Here is a 14,881-nt window from a genome sequence, read left to right on the forward strand (position 1 = left end):
ACGTCGCGCGTTGAATGGAGGAATAGTAATAATGAGGAAAAAAGAGTGTTAGTACAATATGAGAAACGGTCTCCGTCAGGTGGTTCTGTTGCAAACTTTACGTGGTTCTGCTTCAGCGTGCAATTTTTTTTAATTCTTTTGAGTTAAATATAATTTTTAATTTCTCTATTTTTTAAAATTTAAGAATTTTATAAATATAATAGATTATAAATTTATTTAATCAATTCTAATAGATTATATTTTAAAAAATATATAATATTATGAAAATATTATATATTTATTTTAAAAATTATTTTTTATTATAAAAATTATTTAATAAATAATTTTTAATTATTCTAAAACTAATTAATTTTAAAAATAGTTTTATTTATTATTTCCCAAAACTGATTCCAAAAATTTATTATTTTAAAAGCTGTTTTTAGAGTAATTCTTAATTATTATTTTTATTAATTCAAATATGTGTTTAATGATAAATAATTAATAAATTATGATTTTTTTAAATAATGAAGAAAAAAATAAGTTTTTTTGTATTTAAAAAATATGTTTTTTTCTTAAAAAAAAAGATGTCTTATTTTTAGTAAAATTCTGTTTTATTAAAAAAATAAATTTTTATTTAAATTCTGATTTCTTTTAAATATGATCAGAATATATTAAAAATACACGTAATTCTGTTTTTAATACATTAAATATAATAAAAATTATGTTTTATTTTGAAAACATATTTGAATTAATAAAAATAATAATTAAAAATTCTTCTAAAAAGTTTTTAAAATAATAAATTTTGAAATCAGTTTTCAAAAAATGATAAACAAAATTATTTTTAGAATTAATTAGTTTTAAAATAATTCAAAAATATTTTTAAAATAGTTTTTTAATAACAAATATTTTTTAAAAAAATGTTTAATATTTTCTTAATATTATATTTTTTAAATGTAATCCATTAGATTTTATTAAATAAAATATGTGATCCATTAAATTTACAAAATATCTTAATTTTAAGAAATAGAGATACTAAAATTGAGAAATTAAAAATAGAGAGACCAAAATTATAAATAAATTAAAATAGGAGGACCAAATTTGTGAAATTATAAATAGAGGGACCAAAAATACGAATCGGTTAAAATAAGGGACAAAATTACAAATTAATTAAAATAGGAGATCAATATTGCAAAATTATAAATAAATATGCCAAAATTACAAATCAGTTAAAATAAGGGACTAAAATTACATTTAAACTAATTATTTTTTATCCTACCGTAAATTAACAATACCGTTTAAACCTATTGAGTAAAGACCTTTTTTGTCCATTGGAAGTTACTCGGTTCGAATCATTAATTTATGCATCAAAATACTTTTTTTTTTAATAATATTGATCTTTTATTGTAATTTATAATTATAGTTCAATTGATAAATGTCTTTAAGTTGAACATCACGTCTTAAATTTGAAGTCAATATTTTGTAGTTGCTGAGAGTTTTTAAGATGTTCTATTTTATTTAATGACTCAAAAAAATATTTAATCTTTTAATTTTAAAAAATAAAACAATTGATGTCTTATTTTATTTCGATAAGAGATAAAAAAGACGAAAGTAAACGGTGTGTTGGTTGATTTTTTAGAAAAGGAAGAGAGGGAATTAAAACGTTTATTTTCTCTTCATTTTTTGAAATTTGGAGGAGAAGAGTTAAAAAATTATCTCTTCCCCTACAATACACTATTTTAAATCATCCATGTTTCTATTTTCCATCATATTCCCTTCCATCGTCTTCATTAAAAATCTCTCACATCTTTTGCCTTAATTGAACCAAATAGATCCTAAGAGTTAAATAAATTTTTACTTTTTAATCTTTATAAAATTTTAACATTTCACTTTTATTCATTATAAAAGAATTCATAACTTTGTAGTCCCTAAAAATATTATATTTTTATTTCAAGTCCCTTTTATAAAGTCAAATCATGTGTACCCACTAAATTTTTTAACGATTCTTTTGCAGCTATATTTATAATATTATAATTATTTTTTTTTATAAAAATTTAGAGTTTTTAATAAACAAAATTATTAAATATAAACTTTTAAAGTCAAAATCTTAAAATTTTGTATTTAATTTACTTTTTTATTAAAAAATATTAATTATTTGTCAGTGAAATGTTTCTAATGTTTTAAAAATGATTGTAAAAAATTATTTAAAAATTTGAAAAATATATTATACACACGAATAAAATTAAAAGCATGGACAAAAAATGATAACTTTTAGGAAACTAAAAAGTTAAGATTTTTTTTTATAAAAATTAAAAATATAATATTAAAAAATTTATAAAAATTAAAAACTTATTTAACCCTTTTATTTTACCGTCATAAAAATAGTTTCATTTATTTGTAAGTAAAATAAAATTTAATATATTTATGTGACAAAAAAAAGATACATTTATATGTATCCTCTTCGTTTGAACATTAAAATAACACGTATATAATATGTTCACAAAATAATGGACAAATTATATTACAAATTGAAAAATATATCTATTCTAATGTTATACCACTACATTTTTCATGTATAATAAAAAATCTCAGTGAGTAAAAAAGAAACTTAGATTTTAAAAAACATAGAGGAAAAATAGAGTTAGTTGGAGTTTTTTTTTTTTTATGAATACAAAAAATATTGATTTATCTTTACAAGATTACATGTAGTGAGATATATTTACACTAAAAAACTGATAATCCATATAAACTAATTAGCAATCAATGATAAATAAATATAGAGATTGTTTTTACACACACACACACACACACATATATATATATATATATATAACAATTAGATAATTTTTAAAATGATTAAATAAGTTTTTATATAAAATCTTACTATTTTATTTTTATCTTTATAAAAAAATTATTCAACTTATAATCCTTAAAAATATTTGTTTTTATTTTTTATTTCTAATTTTATATCAATTATTGTTTATCTGTCAAATTTTTGAACTTTTGTTTGTAGTAATATTTGGGACATAAACAAAAAAATTTCATACAAAAATTTAAATTTTTTAAACGAATGAATAATTAAATATAATTTTTTAAACACAAAAAACTTAAAAGATTATATTTCTTTGCATGAAAATTGTTAAATATATCTTAACCATTACTGCAAAAAATCATTAAAATTTTTGAAGGATATATAATATTTAATTTTAAAATATAGAGAAAAAAATGAAAATAACATTTTTTAAAAGATTAAAAGTTGACGAAATTTTTTCTAAAAACTAAAAATAAAATAGTAAAATTTTTATAGAAACTAAAAATTTATTTAACAATTTTAAAATGTCTTATATTTTTAAAGATATAGAAGGAAAATAGAGTCACTTAGATTTTCAAATATTTGTTTCTAAAAAATTGAGTAACAATTAGTTGGAGTTAGTCTGTAGGAAAATTTAAACTCTGTACAACTATTTTATTTATTTGTATAATAAATATCATAATAATTAATTTATACAATTATCTTATTTGAATCTGAAATAAGACGTTTAAATTAATAACATCTATATTTGATAATTAAGTTATATTTTATTAGAAGCAAAAGATAGTTTTAGTAAAAAAATATTAATTAAAATGAATTATAACAATTAGTTAGAGTCAATTTCTGCCTGGTTGATTTATTAAATTTCCATCGACTCTTTATATAAGGTTAGGGTCATAAATCAATTTAATGGATCCAAAATTCATTTATTAATAAAGATTATATAAAATTTTTGTTATAATATTTATAAAAAAAATAATATAATGATATTTAAATTATGTCATGTAATTATATAATCCCAGTTATAGTTCAATGTGTGGAGGGGTAGAGCCCACCCACATCCTCCAATATTACTTTTTACTTGTATTATGTAACAAATAAAACACAATTACTTGATTACTTGTTATTAAAAAAAAAAAATCAAACTGTTGTGTCAATTACATTTTTTTTAATATAAATTATTTTATTATATTTTAATTATAATATTTTAAAATACTGTAAGTTAATTTGAAAAATAAAGTATGTAATTATTTTACATTTTTTTACGTAGTAAATTTTGGTTTTTTAAAGTGATAATTTTATCATTTAAATATAATATATATCATGTTATTTTTATGATAAAATGTATGCCAAATATATATATATATATATATATTATTATATTTGTGTTGTTTTTAAATTCGAAAAACTATTTTAAAAATAATTTTAATAAAAAAAAAATATTACTCGGTTGTACTGCGAACTAAGTTATTCTCGTGACATTGTTTAAAGTTGTGTAAGACAGACGGTCATTCACGACGTCCCAAAGATAAAACAACTCATATATATTATATCGATTTCGTACAATACTATAAAAAATTGTTTTATAGTAACAAATTTTAAATATTGTGGTACCACCATTCGAAATATGGTAAGACTAGTCAAAAATTTGAAAGGATATATTTGAGGAAATGGACAAAGGAAAATATGAGATGAAGCAAAAGAAGTGAGAAAAGAAAAAACTCAAAATTTTTGGAGTTTTTTTTGTGCGATTTGTAAATTTAATAGATTCCTGAATTCTACCACCTATCTAAGCAAAATTTGCGCGAATAATTTTTTACCAATTCAATGAATACATTTTAATTCACAAAAAACAAACATACGAAATCGGAGGGAAGTAGAAAGATAATTAAAAGATAAAAAAATTAATTTTTCTTTTTCTCAGCACAAAAAAATAATACACCATAAAGCACGGTGCAGTCGGACACACGATGACATTACATGTGATGATGTGATGGTCTCTTAAGCGTATTCCCTACTCTTCACCAAATAGGTATAGTACACTAAAATATTTATATATTTTCCCTATAAACACTGTTAATGTATCTCTTTCGTAAATATAACTTGTTTATTTTCAATTCACACACTAACTATAAAGTTGAACACTTAATACATAATCATAATTTCCAAATATTTGTTAACATGTATTCATGAGACAATAATAAAATAATATTTATAACGCTACAATATTAATTTATATTTATCCAACTTTATATTATATTCCCCTGCATCAAACTCTCGAAGCTCATGATGGAGGATATGAAGGTTAGGTTGGATGAAGAAGGAATCTAACCGGAAAAAAAATGTATGAAAATTTGGCACAGAAAGGAGATAGAAGTACTACAGTAGCAACACCGTTATAAAAATGGACGGAAAAGGTAGACCGTTAATTCTCATTATTAACCTTTCACGTGTTAAAATTAACCGTAGTAATAAGAACGACGTCACCAAACTAAACCCCCAAAACCCTTAAAACTCATTTGTTCCTTTTCCCTCTACTGTTTACTTCGGAGTTACCACACTTCAATAGAAAAAAAATGGCATCAAAAAAACCATGGAGAATAATTCCAAGACCCCTCCTAGAAACTATTCTCAACAATCACGCTCAACACCACCGTGTCCATCAACCACTCATCCTTCACGGCCCCAGAGGCGTCGGAAAAACCACCCTCATTCTTGAACGTTTACTCAACAACTGGAACAAAGGTCCTCACATCACCGGTTACGTCGATTTCGCCCAAACCATTAAAGCCCATAACGGTCCATCATTTCCATGGGACTCATGGTCCAATTCCCCACCTCCCAATCTATCCGACTGCCGGAAAAGCCTCGACCAATGTCTAGAAGCCATGGCCGAGAAGGCTCTCCGATTGGGCGCCATTACCTCACGTCAGATATTCACTTCACTTAACAAATGGCACGGTCTCACTGGCGCGCTTCGGCGCGTGTTGCACACTCCTGATTATAATAAGGCTTCCCCTGCTGTTCTGTGGGACCGTGCAGTTTTCGCGATGTTGAGTCAGTGTAATGCCGAGGAGATCAATAGGGTTTTGGGATTTGGGGAAAAGGAGAATAGTGTTTTGTCGGTTGAGGAAGCTTCGTATTTTAAGGAATCTGTGGTGGCGTTGAAGCTCGCGAAGAAAGTTATTGAGATTCAGCAAGGGTGGAGGGCGAATGCTATTGCTCATATGAAACGAACTGGTAATTTTTCTAGGAGGCTCACGCATTCTTCAACTGATTGGCCTCTTTTGTTGCTGGATTTGTTGTCACAGGCTGCTGAAATTGATCATTTTCAGGTACTTTTTAACCAGCAATCCGGGTAAATAGTCATTTTTTAGTGTCATTATGGTTTCTGAATTTTTTTTTTTTTGTTTAGGAATTGCATTGTATGCCTCTTTTATTTATTGCTGTAAAATCAACTTGGATTGTATGTTTTTGTATTTTGTGTTTTGGTTATTCTGATTGATGATGTATTGGAGTTTCTTGCAGCCGAAGCTGGTTATTAACAATATTGAAGTTCTAAAGCATGCTATCGAAAATGACGAGTTTTCAGTCAGTGGACCACTCTATCATGATAGTTTGATATGGAGAATAATTGCTTTGGGCGCTAATGAGCAGTGTTTGCCTGTTATCCTTGTGACATCTGATAGGTTATTTTCTACTTTTAAGCTTCATTTCCTTCCCCCAACTATTTTTTACTATGTAAAGTTCTGGTTTAGTTGTTTAACTGTCGCTGGAATGCAATTCAATTTGTTTAGCATTATGGCATCGGATTTTATGTTAATTGAGCTTGTTTGTTCTACAATGAAATGGTTCAGAATTCATTTGTGTTGGTTTTATTTGGCTTGTGACGTGAGGGCCTGTAATATGAACTTAGAGCCTTGGATGGATTGTGACGTATCCGTTGTTTTTACTCTAGGAAATATCTTTGCTCTGATTTTTTTAATTCTTGGGTACCATTTTCACTAATTGGAATATTTGGTGTCACCTTTTCTACAGTTTTTTTCCTTTCCTTTCTACAAATTCTAACACCCCTCTGTTTTCTCCAGTTATTATTCATACGAAGCTTTCTTGGATTTTGGATATATGGAGATATTCATCTCGCGTGAGGTACTTGAATAACTTTCATCTCACTCCTTCTTTCCCCCTCTCTCTACAATCACGGCTACAATGGAACTATCGCGAAAGGGCTTGCTTCCTACTTCCTAGTAGGTAGAGAATCTAAGTGAAAGTTATTTATCTACAGAGAGTAACGTTAAGAAATACTATCATTTAACCAAAACAGTTAAAGTTTTGAAATCGGTTTTGGTTTGACAAGGTTTCTCTTCCCTCTTTTATTTTTTTCTTCTACTTGTTTATTCTTCATTTCATATATGTTGTTTCTACTTTAGTGAGAGGTGTTTGGATTAAGCACTTACTGAATAAAAGAATAAGTGCTTATCAAATAAGTAATAAGTGCATATCAATTGAGCGCGTGTGTATAAACTATTTCTATAATCAAAGAGGGAGGACAGTTAAACTAATTTATGTATAATTGTAAATTGTTACCATAAGCTATCCTAGGGAGCTTATTGAAATTGCAATAAGTTGAATACTAAATACATAGTAGGAAAATGAGGAACCAATATCCTAGAAGCTAAGATGCAATCCTTGTTCGTTCATTGGATGGGGAACAAAAGTATGAAAAAATCTATTAAATAGTTTTGTTGATAAGCTAATTTTTTGGAATCCTTTTAAGACTTGTTACAATATAGGACAATCTCATCATTTTCATCAAACAGCAATGCAGTAGCAACTAAATAGTCTGTATAAGAGGTACCACTCTTGCTGAAATTTTAATGGATATGCACGTTTTGGGAGCAGATGCTCACAAATGGGGATTATCCATTTCTATTTCACCATGAGTGAGGGTTGCTCAATCCTAGCCTTTATTTCTCTTTTTGGGCATACACAAAACATATATACTCAATTTGAAGAAGTAACAGTGCAACAAATGCATCATGCATGGTTATATGATAACAAGGCAAATGCTTCCATTCTCTTCTTTCCTCTGTGGCTGTATTTGATTTTGTCCTTGACCATTACTCTTTTCTGGCAAACTTGGTTAAAAATGCATATTGAACAACAGATACTAGTTTGGGTGCCCAATGGCCATCCCATGTAAGACAAACAATGTAAGAAAGAGGAGCTTCCTTTATCTATTTGATTGCACTTGACCATTGGTTGGTACCTCTGGTTTTAATGCTACAACCACTTTCTAAAACGTGCCAAAAGCACTGTAGCAACTATGATGAGGTAGTGCTGCTACAGAGAGGTGGGTGAACTATTTGAGAGATTATATGGAGGATATGAAGCTAATTGTCATATGTAGATATTACCTCAACTAGATTTAAATTAACTGGTGATTTAAGCTATAGGATAGGGTTTTAAACTTGATGTTCTGAGATTCTCTAGTGGAAGAAGTTCTATGGTCTTAAAATATATTTCAATCTAACTAATTTAATGCTGCTTTTTATGCTAAGTGCAAATAAGTATACTATGGGTAAATTGTAGTTGGGAACAATGTTACTGTTTCTGTATTCGCCCTATATAGGTGCATAAAAATTCATCAAGACAGTTAGTAGCTGTCCAATTAATTTTGATTACATCAAACAGATGACAAATGCCTCAGGAATTTGGTTATGAAGTCAAGATGATTTGAGATACTTTGTCCTTATGGTTGTTTTATGCAACTGCATAATGGATATGTGTGTCTATCTAAGACCTTTTTCATTTGTTATTTGGTTTATAGTTTATTATGTTATTCATTCAACTACTTTTGGCTGGCAGACCTTTGGGTGGACTCCACAAGAAGCTAAAATGCATATGGTTGCCGACTATTTTAGTCCTTCAGAAGTATGGATATTATCTTGAAACAAATTTTAATTTATTTACGTTCTTATTTTACTTCCTGGAAATTTCTGCTACTTTTAATTATTAGTTCTTAAATTTCAGTGGAATGTGATTGCTGAGGTACTTGGGCCAAACCCTCGACATCTATTTGAACTTCATGCTCTTAAACAAAGCAATTATTTGCAGAAGTAAGAGTTATTTATTTTGGATTCTTTTATTACTCTCAATGTCTTGTCTATGATGTAGTCTAAGCAATAATACACTTTTGAACATTGTATGCAAGATCTTTGCATTATTGGGGGTGTTGTATAATCTTTACCTATAATTGGTACTATATTTCTTACTGCCCGACATTTCTATTTAACTGCAGGACAACAGCAGACAGAACTAGTACATTCGAGGACATTGTAGATGCTTATCTAGCATATTTACAGGTAAGTTTTGAACCGAGTCTTTCATTCTGAATCCTATTGTTGTCTTCAAACGATAATCAAGGGCGTTATTTGATTTTTGGAGAACTATCGTCTTTCTCCTGGTCAAGGTTTACTTGTAAAAACAGGAGTGGACGATAAAATTAGAAGAAAAAAAATTGACATAAAAAATGCAACATGTCAATATCCAATTAGCAAAATACAACAAAAGGACTTTGAGATATATACATTATTCACTTTATACAGATCTTGTTCTTTTGAATTCGTAGTTTGAGCTACTCATTATGCAAGACTCATAATAAGTCAGGATCCTTCACTTCATCATTGACTAAGCCGCTGCCTTCTAAAAATTATCCCACAAATCATCTTTCACATAACCTGACAAAAAAGAATTTTTATTGCAGCTATATAAGTGAAAATAGAAAAGGATTGAAACCCAAATTTGAGTAATATAAAAAGTCAATATTAGTTGTAAGTAATCTATGGTGAGGTAGTTTCCAACTTGCCATTAAATTTTTACCCAAATCATGTCAAATTTTATGTCTAATTTCTTCACAATTAATGGAACATATGACCACCTTTACAGATCTGGGGGGAAATTTTACACCAGGGGCACTATTATAATTAACATCCCATTGTTTCCAAAGCTCCCTTTGTCTCCAAAGCTGAAAGTCTCCTTTGTTTACGGTATCCCTCTATGATTGGAGTAGCCTTCATGTGAAACTACAATATGAACATATTTTTGGGGAAGTCTTAAGATTAAGTAAATATCATCAAGATCAAGTTCTGTTAGAAATTTCTTCATGTGCTCCTTTCAAGACTTATTCTTGCTTTTTTTTTTTTTGTCCTTATGATTTATTTCTGCATCTTTCCCATTTCATATATTCATTGCAGTCTTGTTTTCCACCTTTGTTTTTCTTTAGTTTCTTCTATCATCACCAACTAAATTTTCAGACAATCACTTCACTATGCGCATGTCACTCTGATACACTTAATACACACGTTATTTAAGTCACATTTTCACCACAGAAAGAAAATCCTATACACTGAGTACATTATCAAATTGCAGTAAATTTCAACAGTTTGACAGCCCAATTAAAGTAATTTATTTAAAAGAACATATAAAATATAATATTCTGATTTTTTATACAAAGAGTTACAAATGTATGCTGTATGAGAATGAGATCAAAAAGTTGAAAACCATAGGCATGTATCAAACTGTTTTTAAAGGATCTCTGTATAGTAGTGGCATCCCTCCCTGTAATCCCATAACTTAAGTTCTTTCAGAGAATAAAAAACGCGGGAGATTATTTTTTCTCCCTCGGTCTCTTGTGGAGGGCAGGTTTGTGATTTTTCACAACCTTAGGGAAGATTTGTTTCATTCTTTTTTTTTTGTTTTTGTTAAATTACTTTTTTAATAGTCTTCTCACTTCTGTATGTGTGATTAATGGTGCGTAGCATTATCCAACTTCGTTTAGATTTCTGTCGTGAATCCTGCGTTGGATAGAGCGTTGGAGATCTTGCAAAACTTTGCAATTGATGTACGCAATGGTAAGGTTTCAGACGACAAATTACGTTTTGGTGCACCTTGGAGGCATCCTCCACATGTTGATGACCCTAAATTGCGCATGGAGTGGGCAAAGATTCAGTTGATGGATTTTGTTCAATGTCTGGTTAATGCAGACTTTGGGGTAAATGTGCTCATCTTTTTCAGTTTTAATTTTCTTTTTTGTGGGACAACAGTTCTGTTGGAAAACTAAACATATTTGGTTGCACTTTTGAGATATAATACCTAATCACCAACTCAAATGGAACAATGGTTTGTGTCTATTGGAGGGCGGGGAAGATTGAAGTGTAGTCGATGAATCTAAACATTTCTTTTTTATTAAACACAAATCCACTGTGTTGTTTGAAAATATACCATTATGATGTTGAGGCAAAATTCATGAATTAGACATATATGACTGGCTTTGACGTTTATTCAACTTAAGGTATTTTATTTTATTGTTTATTTTCAGAAATCAGTTTTTTATTGAGTTTTGTTGTTTTCTACTAATCTCTGAAATAGTTAATGGAAAGTTTGGAGGAAAAATCTTGCTTCGATCAATGGTTTGAATTCCTCACTACAATGTGGGTAGACAATTTAAAGGCAAAATCTTGTAAATGCAATCTCAGAATGCATCCTTGAAAAACCCTAATTTCCCATCTGCATTCGTCTTTATGGAAATAGTATCCGGTACTACAATTAGATATTTACTACACTGAGGATAACATTATTTTGTTTACATACCGACCGTGTAAAGGTGTGCTTGAATGGTAATCTCTTTGGTCTCACCAATCATTATCTTCATGTCAGGTCAATTACCGAATTGAATATAGTGAAGAAATATTTGACGATCCTTCTGCTGTTGCATTATTACAGGTAAATCATCTTTGTTTTCTGAAATCTTTTCCAGAAAACCCAATGACCCTTTAGGACACCCCTTGCCACTTATGTATTACTAACTAGTAACTAGGTCATGTCCCCTAGTTTTTGTTTTTCTTTTTATTTTTAACAAATTTTTAGCTTAAAAAAAAAACTAGTAACTAGGTCATCCAGTCTGAACTTTTAAGACGATAGTTGCAGTTACATTTGCAATTGCATCTTTCAATAAGTTTATTTTATTTTATTTTTCTTCTTGAAATCTTCTTTGGTCCCGGTAAAATTAGCCAAGTTTGTTACTGGTCCCTGTAAAATATATTTCAGTTTCAATCCCTCAAATATCAGAAATCACCACTTTTGGTCCCTTCCATCAATGGAGTTCGAAAATCTATTTAACCCTTTTGTTTATTCTGACCAAACTTTTATTTGAAATTCAATACTGTTAAAATTTAAATATTAGCTAGGTGAGTTACATATTTTTTACCGCAGAACTTCAAAAAAGTAACAACCTAACTTGTCCCATAGGAGGAGTTAGCTAAATGAATCAAATGATAACTTCAGTAAATTTGGAAACAAAACTCATGTCATTTTATTATTTGGTAGTATACAACAACTGCAACAAGAAAGCCTTTTTCCCAACAAGAAAGCTTTCAATATTTACTTATATTTAGTAGTATGAAGGCTTTGAATTACTTTAAATAAGTTGGCAAACTATAATTTATTGACACCATGTCCCTACAAATATTTTATATGGAAATCTTTCCTTTTTTAACCACTTTGTGGTCTTTGGCAGGTGGGTCTGCTTTATGCTCAACGTGACCCACCATTCTTCCGGCCCATATCTAGAGGAATTCAGAGGTGTCTAGTAAGATGGTAAGTGGTTTTTATTTTCCAGTGTGCTGAATGCTGATAATAAACTGGAGAGAATTAAAATACTTCTTTAATTAATATTTGGTTGCAGGCTTGTCCAGCAGCGGATGCAACTCAGGTTCCCCCACTTGATTCGATTTCTGTGGCACAGAATAATACGGGGACGTTATTATCGCCATTTGATGGTACAAGTAGACGGCAAGTACTAGGTAGAGTACCAGAAAAGGTATAATGCTTACTCGATATTTCTCATAAATTTTTTCTGGTTATTGAAACTAATGTCACATCGCATCATTAGTTATTGGTTACTGTGTTGATCCTTGGCAATTGCTGAGGTAATAGATACATGAGGATGAGATAAATGTGCATTGTGTTGATTAGTGATTGCAACGACGTAGCATTCGTAGAGCTTAAGAGAGGTTTCAATAACTGTCAAACTTGGAATGTAGAAAGGGGTAGAAAGTGAGGAATATAAAGGAAGTCTGTTAACTTTGAACGCAGCTATTGGATATATTCAAAACCCTACTGTTAATGATCTTAATTGCCTGTTTTCTCTGTGCATCAGCCCTATTTTATTTGATTTTTGTCGTTTTATGTTCGGGTGTAAGAGAATGATTCGGACGAAAAGATTTAAATTTCTTAGCTGTGGTTTCATATTCAGGTTTACCTTGAAAAGTGACAAAGTGAGGCAAGTCTTCTATCGATTTCATGGAAAGGTGTGTAAGTATATTAGATATGTTTAATTTACTGTTTGAAGATTGAAGAGTGAGATTACCAAATGCATTTAAAATGTCACATTGCATAATGTCCGGTGTAAATTCCTGTAATTTATAGATTGTTCTGGTACAGTTTTCTGAGTTTCTTCCCTGCCATTTTTACAGCCAATGTGAGATTTTTTTTCTTATCTTAAAATGTATAAGATTCTTTCTCTGTTCATATGTTTCTTTATAATATTTCTATCTGTTTTTAGTCGTACATAGCAAATATTGTGTGCTTGGTTGCTCTGTCTATTTTTCTTATATGAAATAAATACGTTATGTTGCTTTTGCAAATCTATCTCCTGTGCTAAGATTTTAAACTTGTACAGTTCAAATATTTCATCGTTACCAAGTTTATTTCTTCAAGGCTGCCAATCAATGTTTCTGACTGCTTCTATGACATGCTTATTCTGATCTAGGCTACGTGCTTAATTTTCAGGGCTTATTCTGATCTAGGCTACGTGCTTAATTTTCAGGGAGTGATCGCTCTACATCTGGCTTCAACGATCAAGAATTTTCTGGTGCATTGAATTAATTTTTTATGATACGAGGCTACAATGTGACTATACTTTTGAAGTAGAAAATGTCAAGGACCCAGCAATTCAGATTGACTGATTTTTGTGTGCCCGTTTCTAATCTGAAATTTAAGGAAGTATTGAACAACACTGTTATTTATACAAGTTAAAGCATATTTCTCCGAATCCTGGTGGGTTCACGGGGTTCCAAATAGGTTTATTTATAAAAGAAGTTCTATATACGGTGAAAAATAACTTGATGTGGATATTGACAATCAGGTAGATTGTTTTACAAGTTGATGTTGTACAGCGAGCTGGCCACTTCAGATATTGTTTCTTTGATTACCACATGTATTGGTTAACAGTGATTATGATGCTTTCTGTTGAATAAAAAGTGATTTGGGTGCAACTTAGGTACTGATTAGCTCCTAATTTGCACCTTGTTTGATTGTAAACTACACTATGAATAAGATACCAGTTTGCAGAATATAAACAAATATCACTTTGTCTATTAGACAAAAACCATTCATCCTGATGTGGGACAGTACTCCCTAATAAACTTATAAAACAAATTTGTGATGTTATCTTAAATGAAATACTCTGAAGAGTAAAGTTATATACTGACAACCAGAAGATCCCGTGTTGACTGTTGGTAGCCATGTAGTCTATTTTTATAACTATGGGGTGCTGTGTGGGATCAGACCTTGACGGTCAGAGTTTGATGCTGGCGTCAACACAGAAATTCTGAGATTCAGAAAGAACATGAAAATCAAAAAGGCATCGGGACGCGGTAGCGCTATTGAAATCAGGCTTTGAATAGCAAATTGATATATACAAATATTGATAGGCATGTAAGAAAGTGAAGTGAGTATTGAGGGAAATTCTACAAAAATAGACATGTGGTACTTTGTGTTTGGAGGGTAAAAAAGAAGGCAGGGTGGTTTATAAAGGAAGTGAGGAGGAGATGATGAGTGTGTAGAAGGAAATATTGACTGAGTTATGGGAGAGATTTTCATCTCAGATAGGAGTATTCTCTTAGAAGGGGTATCATTTCCATTAAGAAAAATTTACCCCTGCACCCCCATTTTTATACGTATACCCCTATAATTTTTTAGTATACCCCTATAATTTTTTAGAAATGCCAATTATATCCTTAATTTTTTTTT

The 14,881-nt window shown here is 29.6% G+C and overlaps 1 protein-coding gene across 6 annotated transcripts; it reads left to right on the top strand.

Moving 5' to 3' along the window:
• The first annotated feature begins 5,077 nt into the window (after positions 1-5,077).
• LOC101508050 (uncharacterized) lies at positions 5,078-14,226 on the top strand. 6 transcript variants are annotated; one of them, XR_001143995.3, is made up of 12 exons: positions 5,081-6,123; positions 6,317-6,477; positions 6,877-6,937; positions 8,657-8,722; positions 8,822-8,907; positions 9,090-9,153; positions 10,629-10,841; positions 11,507-11,572; positions 12,366-12,445; positions 12,534-12,668; positions 13,104-13,158; positions 13,640-14,226. XR_001143995.3 is itself a non-coding variant. In XM_027334972.2 (11 exons), exons 1-10 carry the CDS (start codon positions 5,365-5,367, stop codon positions 12,649-12,651), a joined length of 1,674 nt encoding a protein of 557 aa, XP_027190773.1. In that variant the 5' UTR covers positions 5,080-5,364; the 3' UTR covers positions 12,652-12,668; positions 13,640-14,226. The 6 variants fall into 6 exon arrangements, 2 of the variants coding, with proteins under 2 accessions (XP_027190773.1, XP_012571772.1); XR_001143997.3 differs by having other exon boundaries at positions 13,677-14,226; XR_001143996.3 differs by having other exon boundaries at positions 13,104-13,159; positions 13,604-13,641.
• Positions 14,227-14,881: the final 655 nt, after the last annotated feature.

This window comes from Cicer arietinum, chromosome 5 (assembly GCF_000331145.2).
Source record: "Cicer arietinum cultivar CDC Frontier isolate Library 1 chromosome 5, Cicar.CDCFrontier_v2.0, whole genome shotgun sequence".
In the NCBI taxonomy this organism is placed as follows: domain Eukaryota; kingdom Viridiplantae; phylum Streptophyta; class Magnoliopsida; order Fabales; family Fabaceae; genus Cicer; species Cicer arietinum.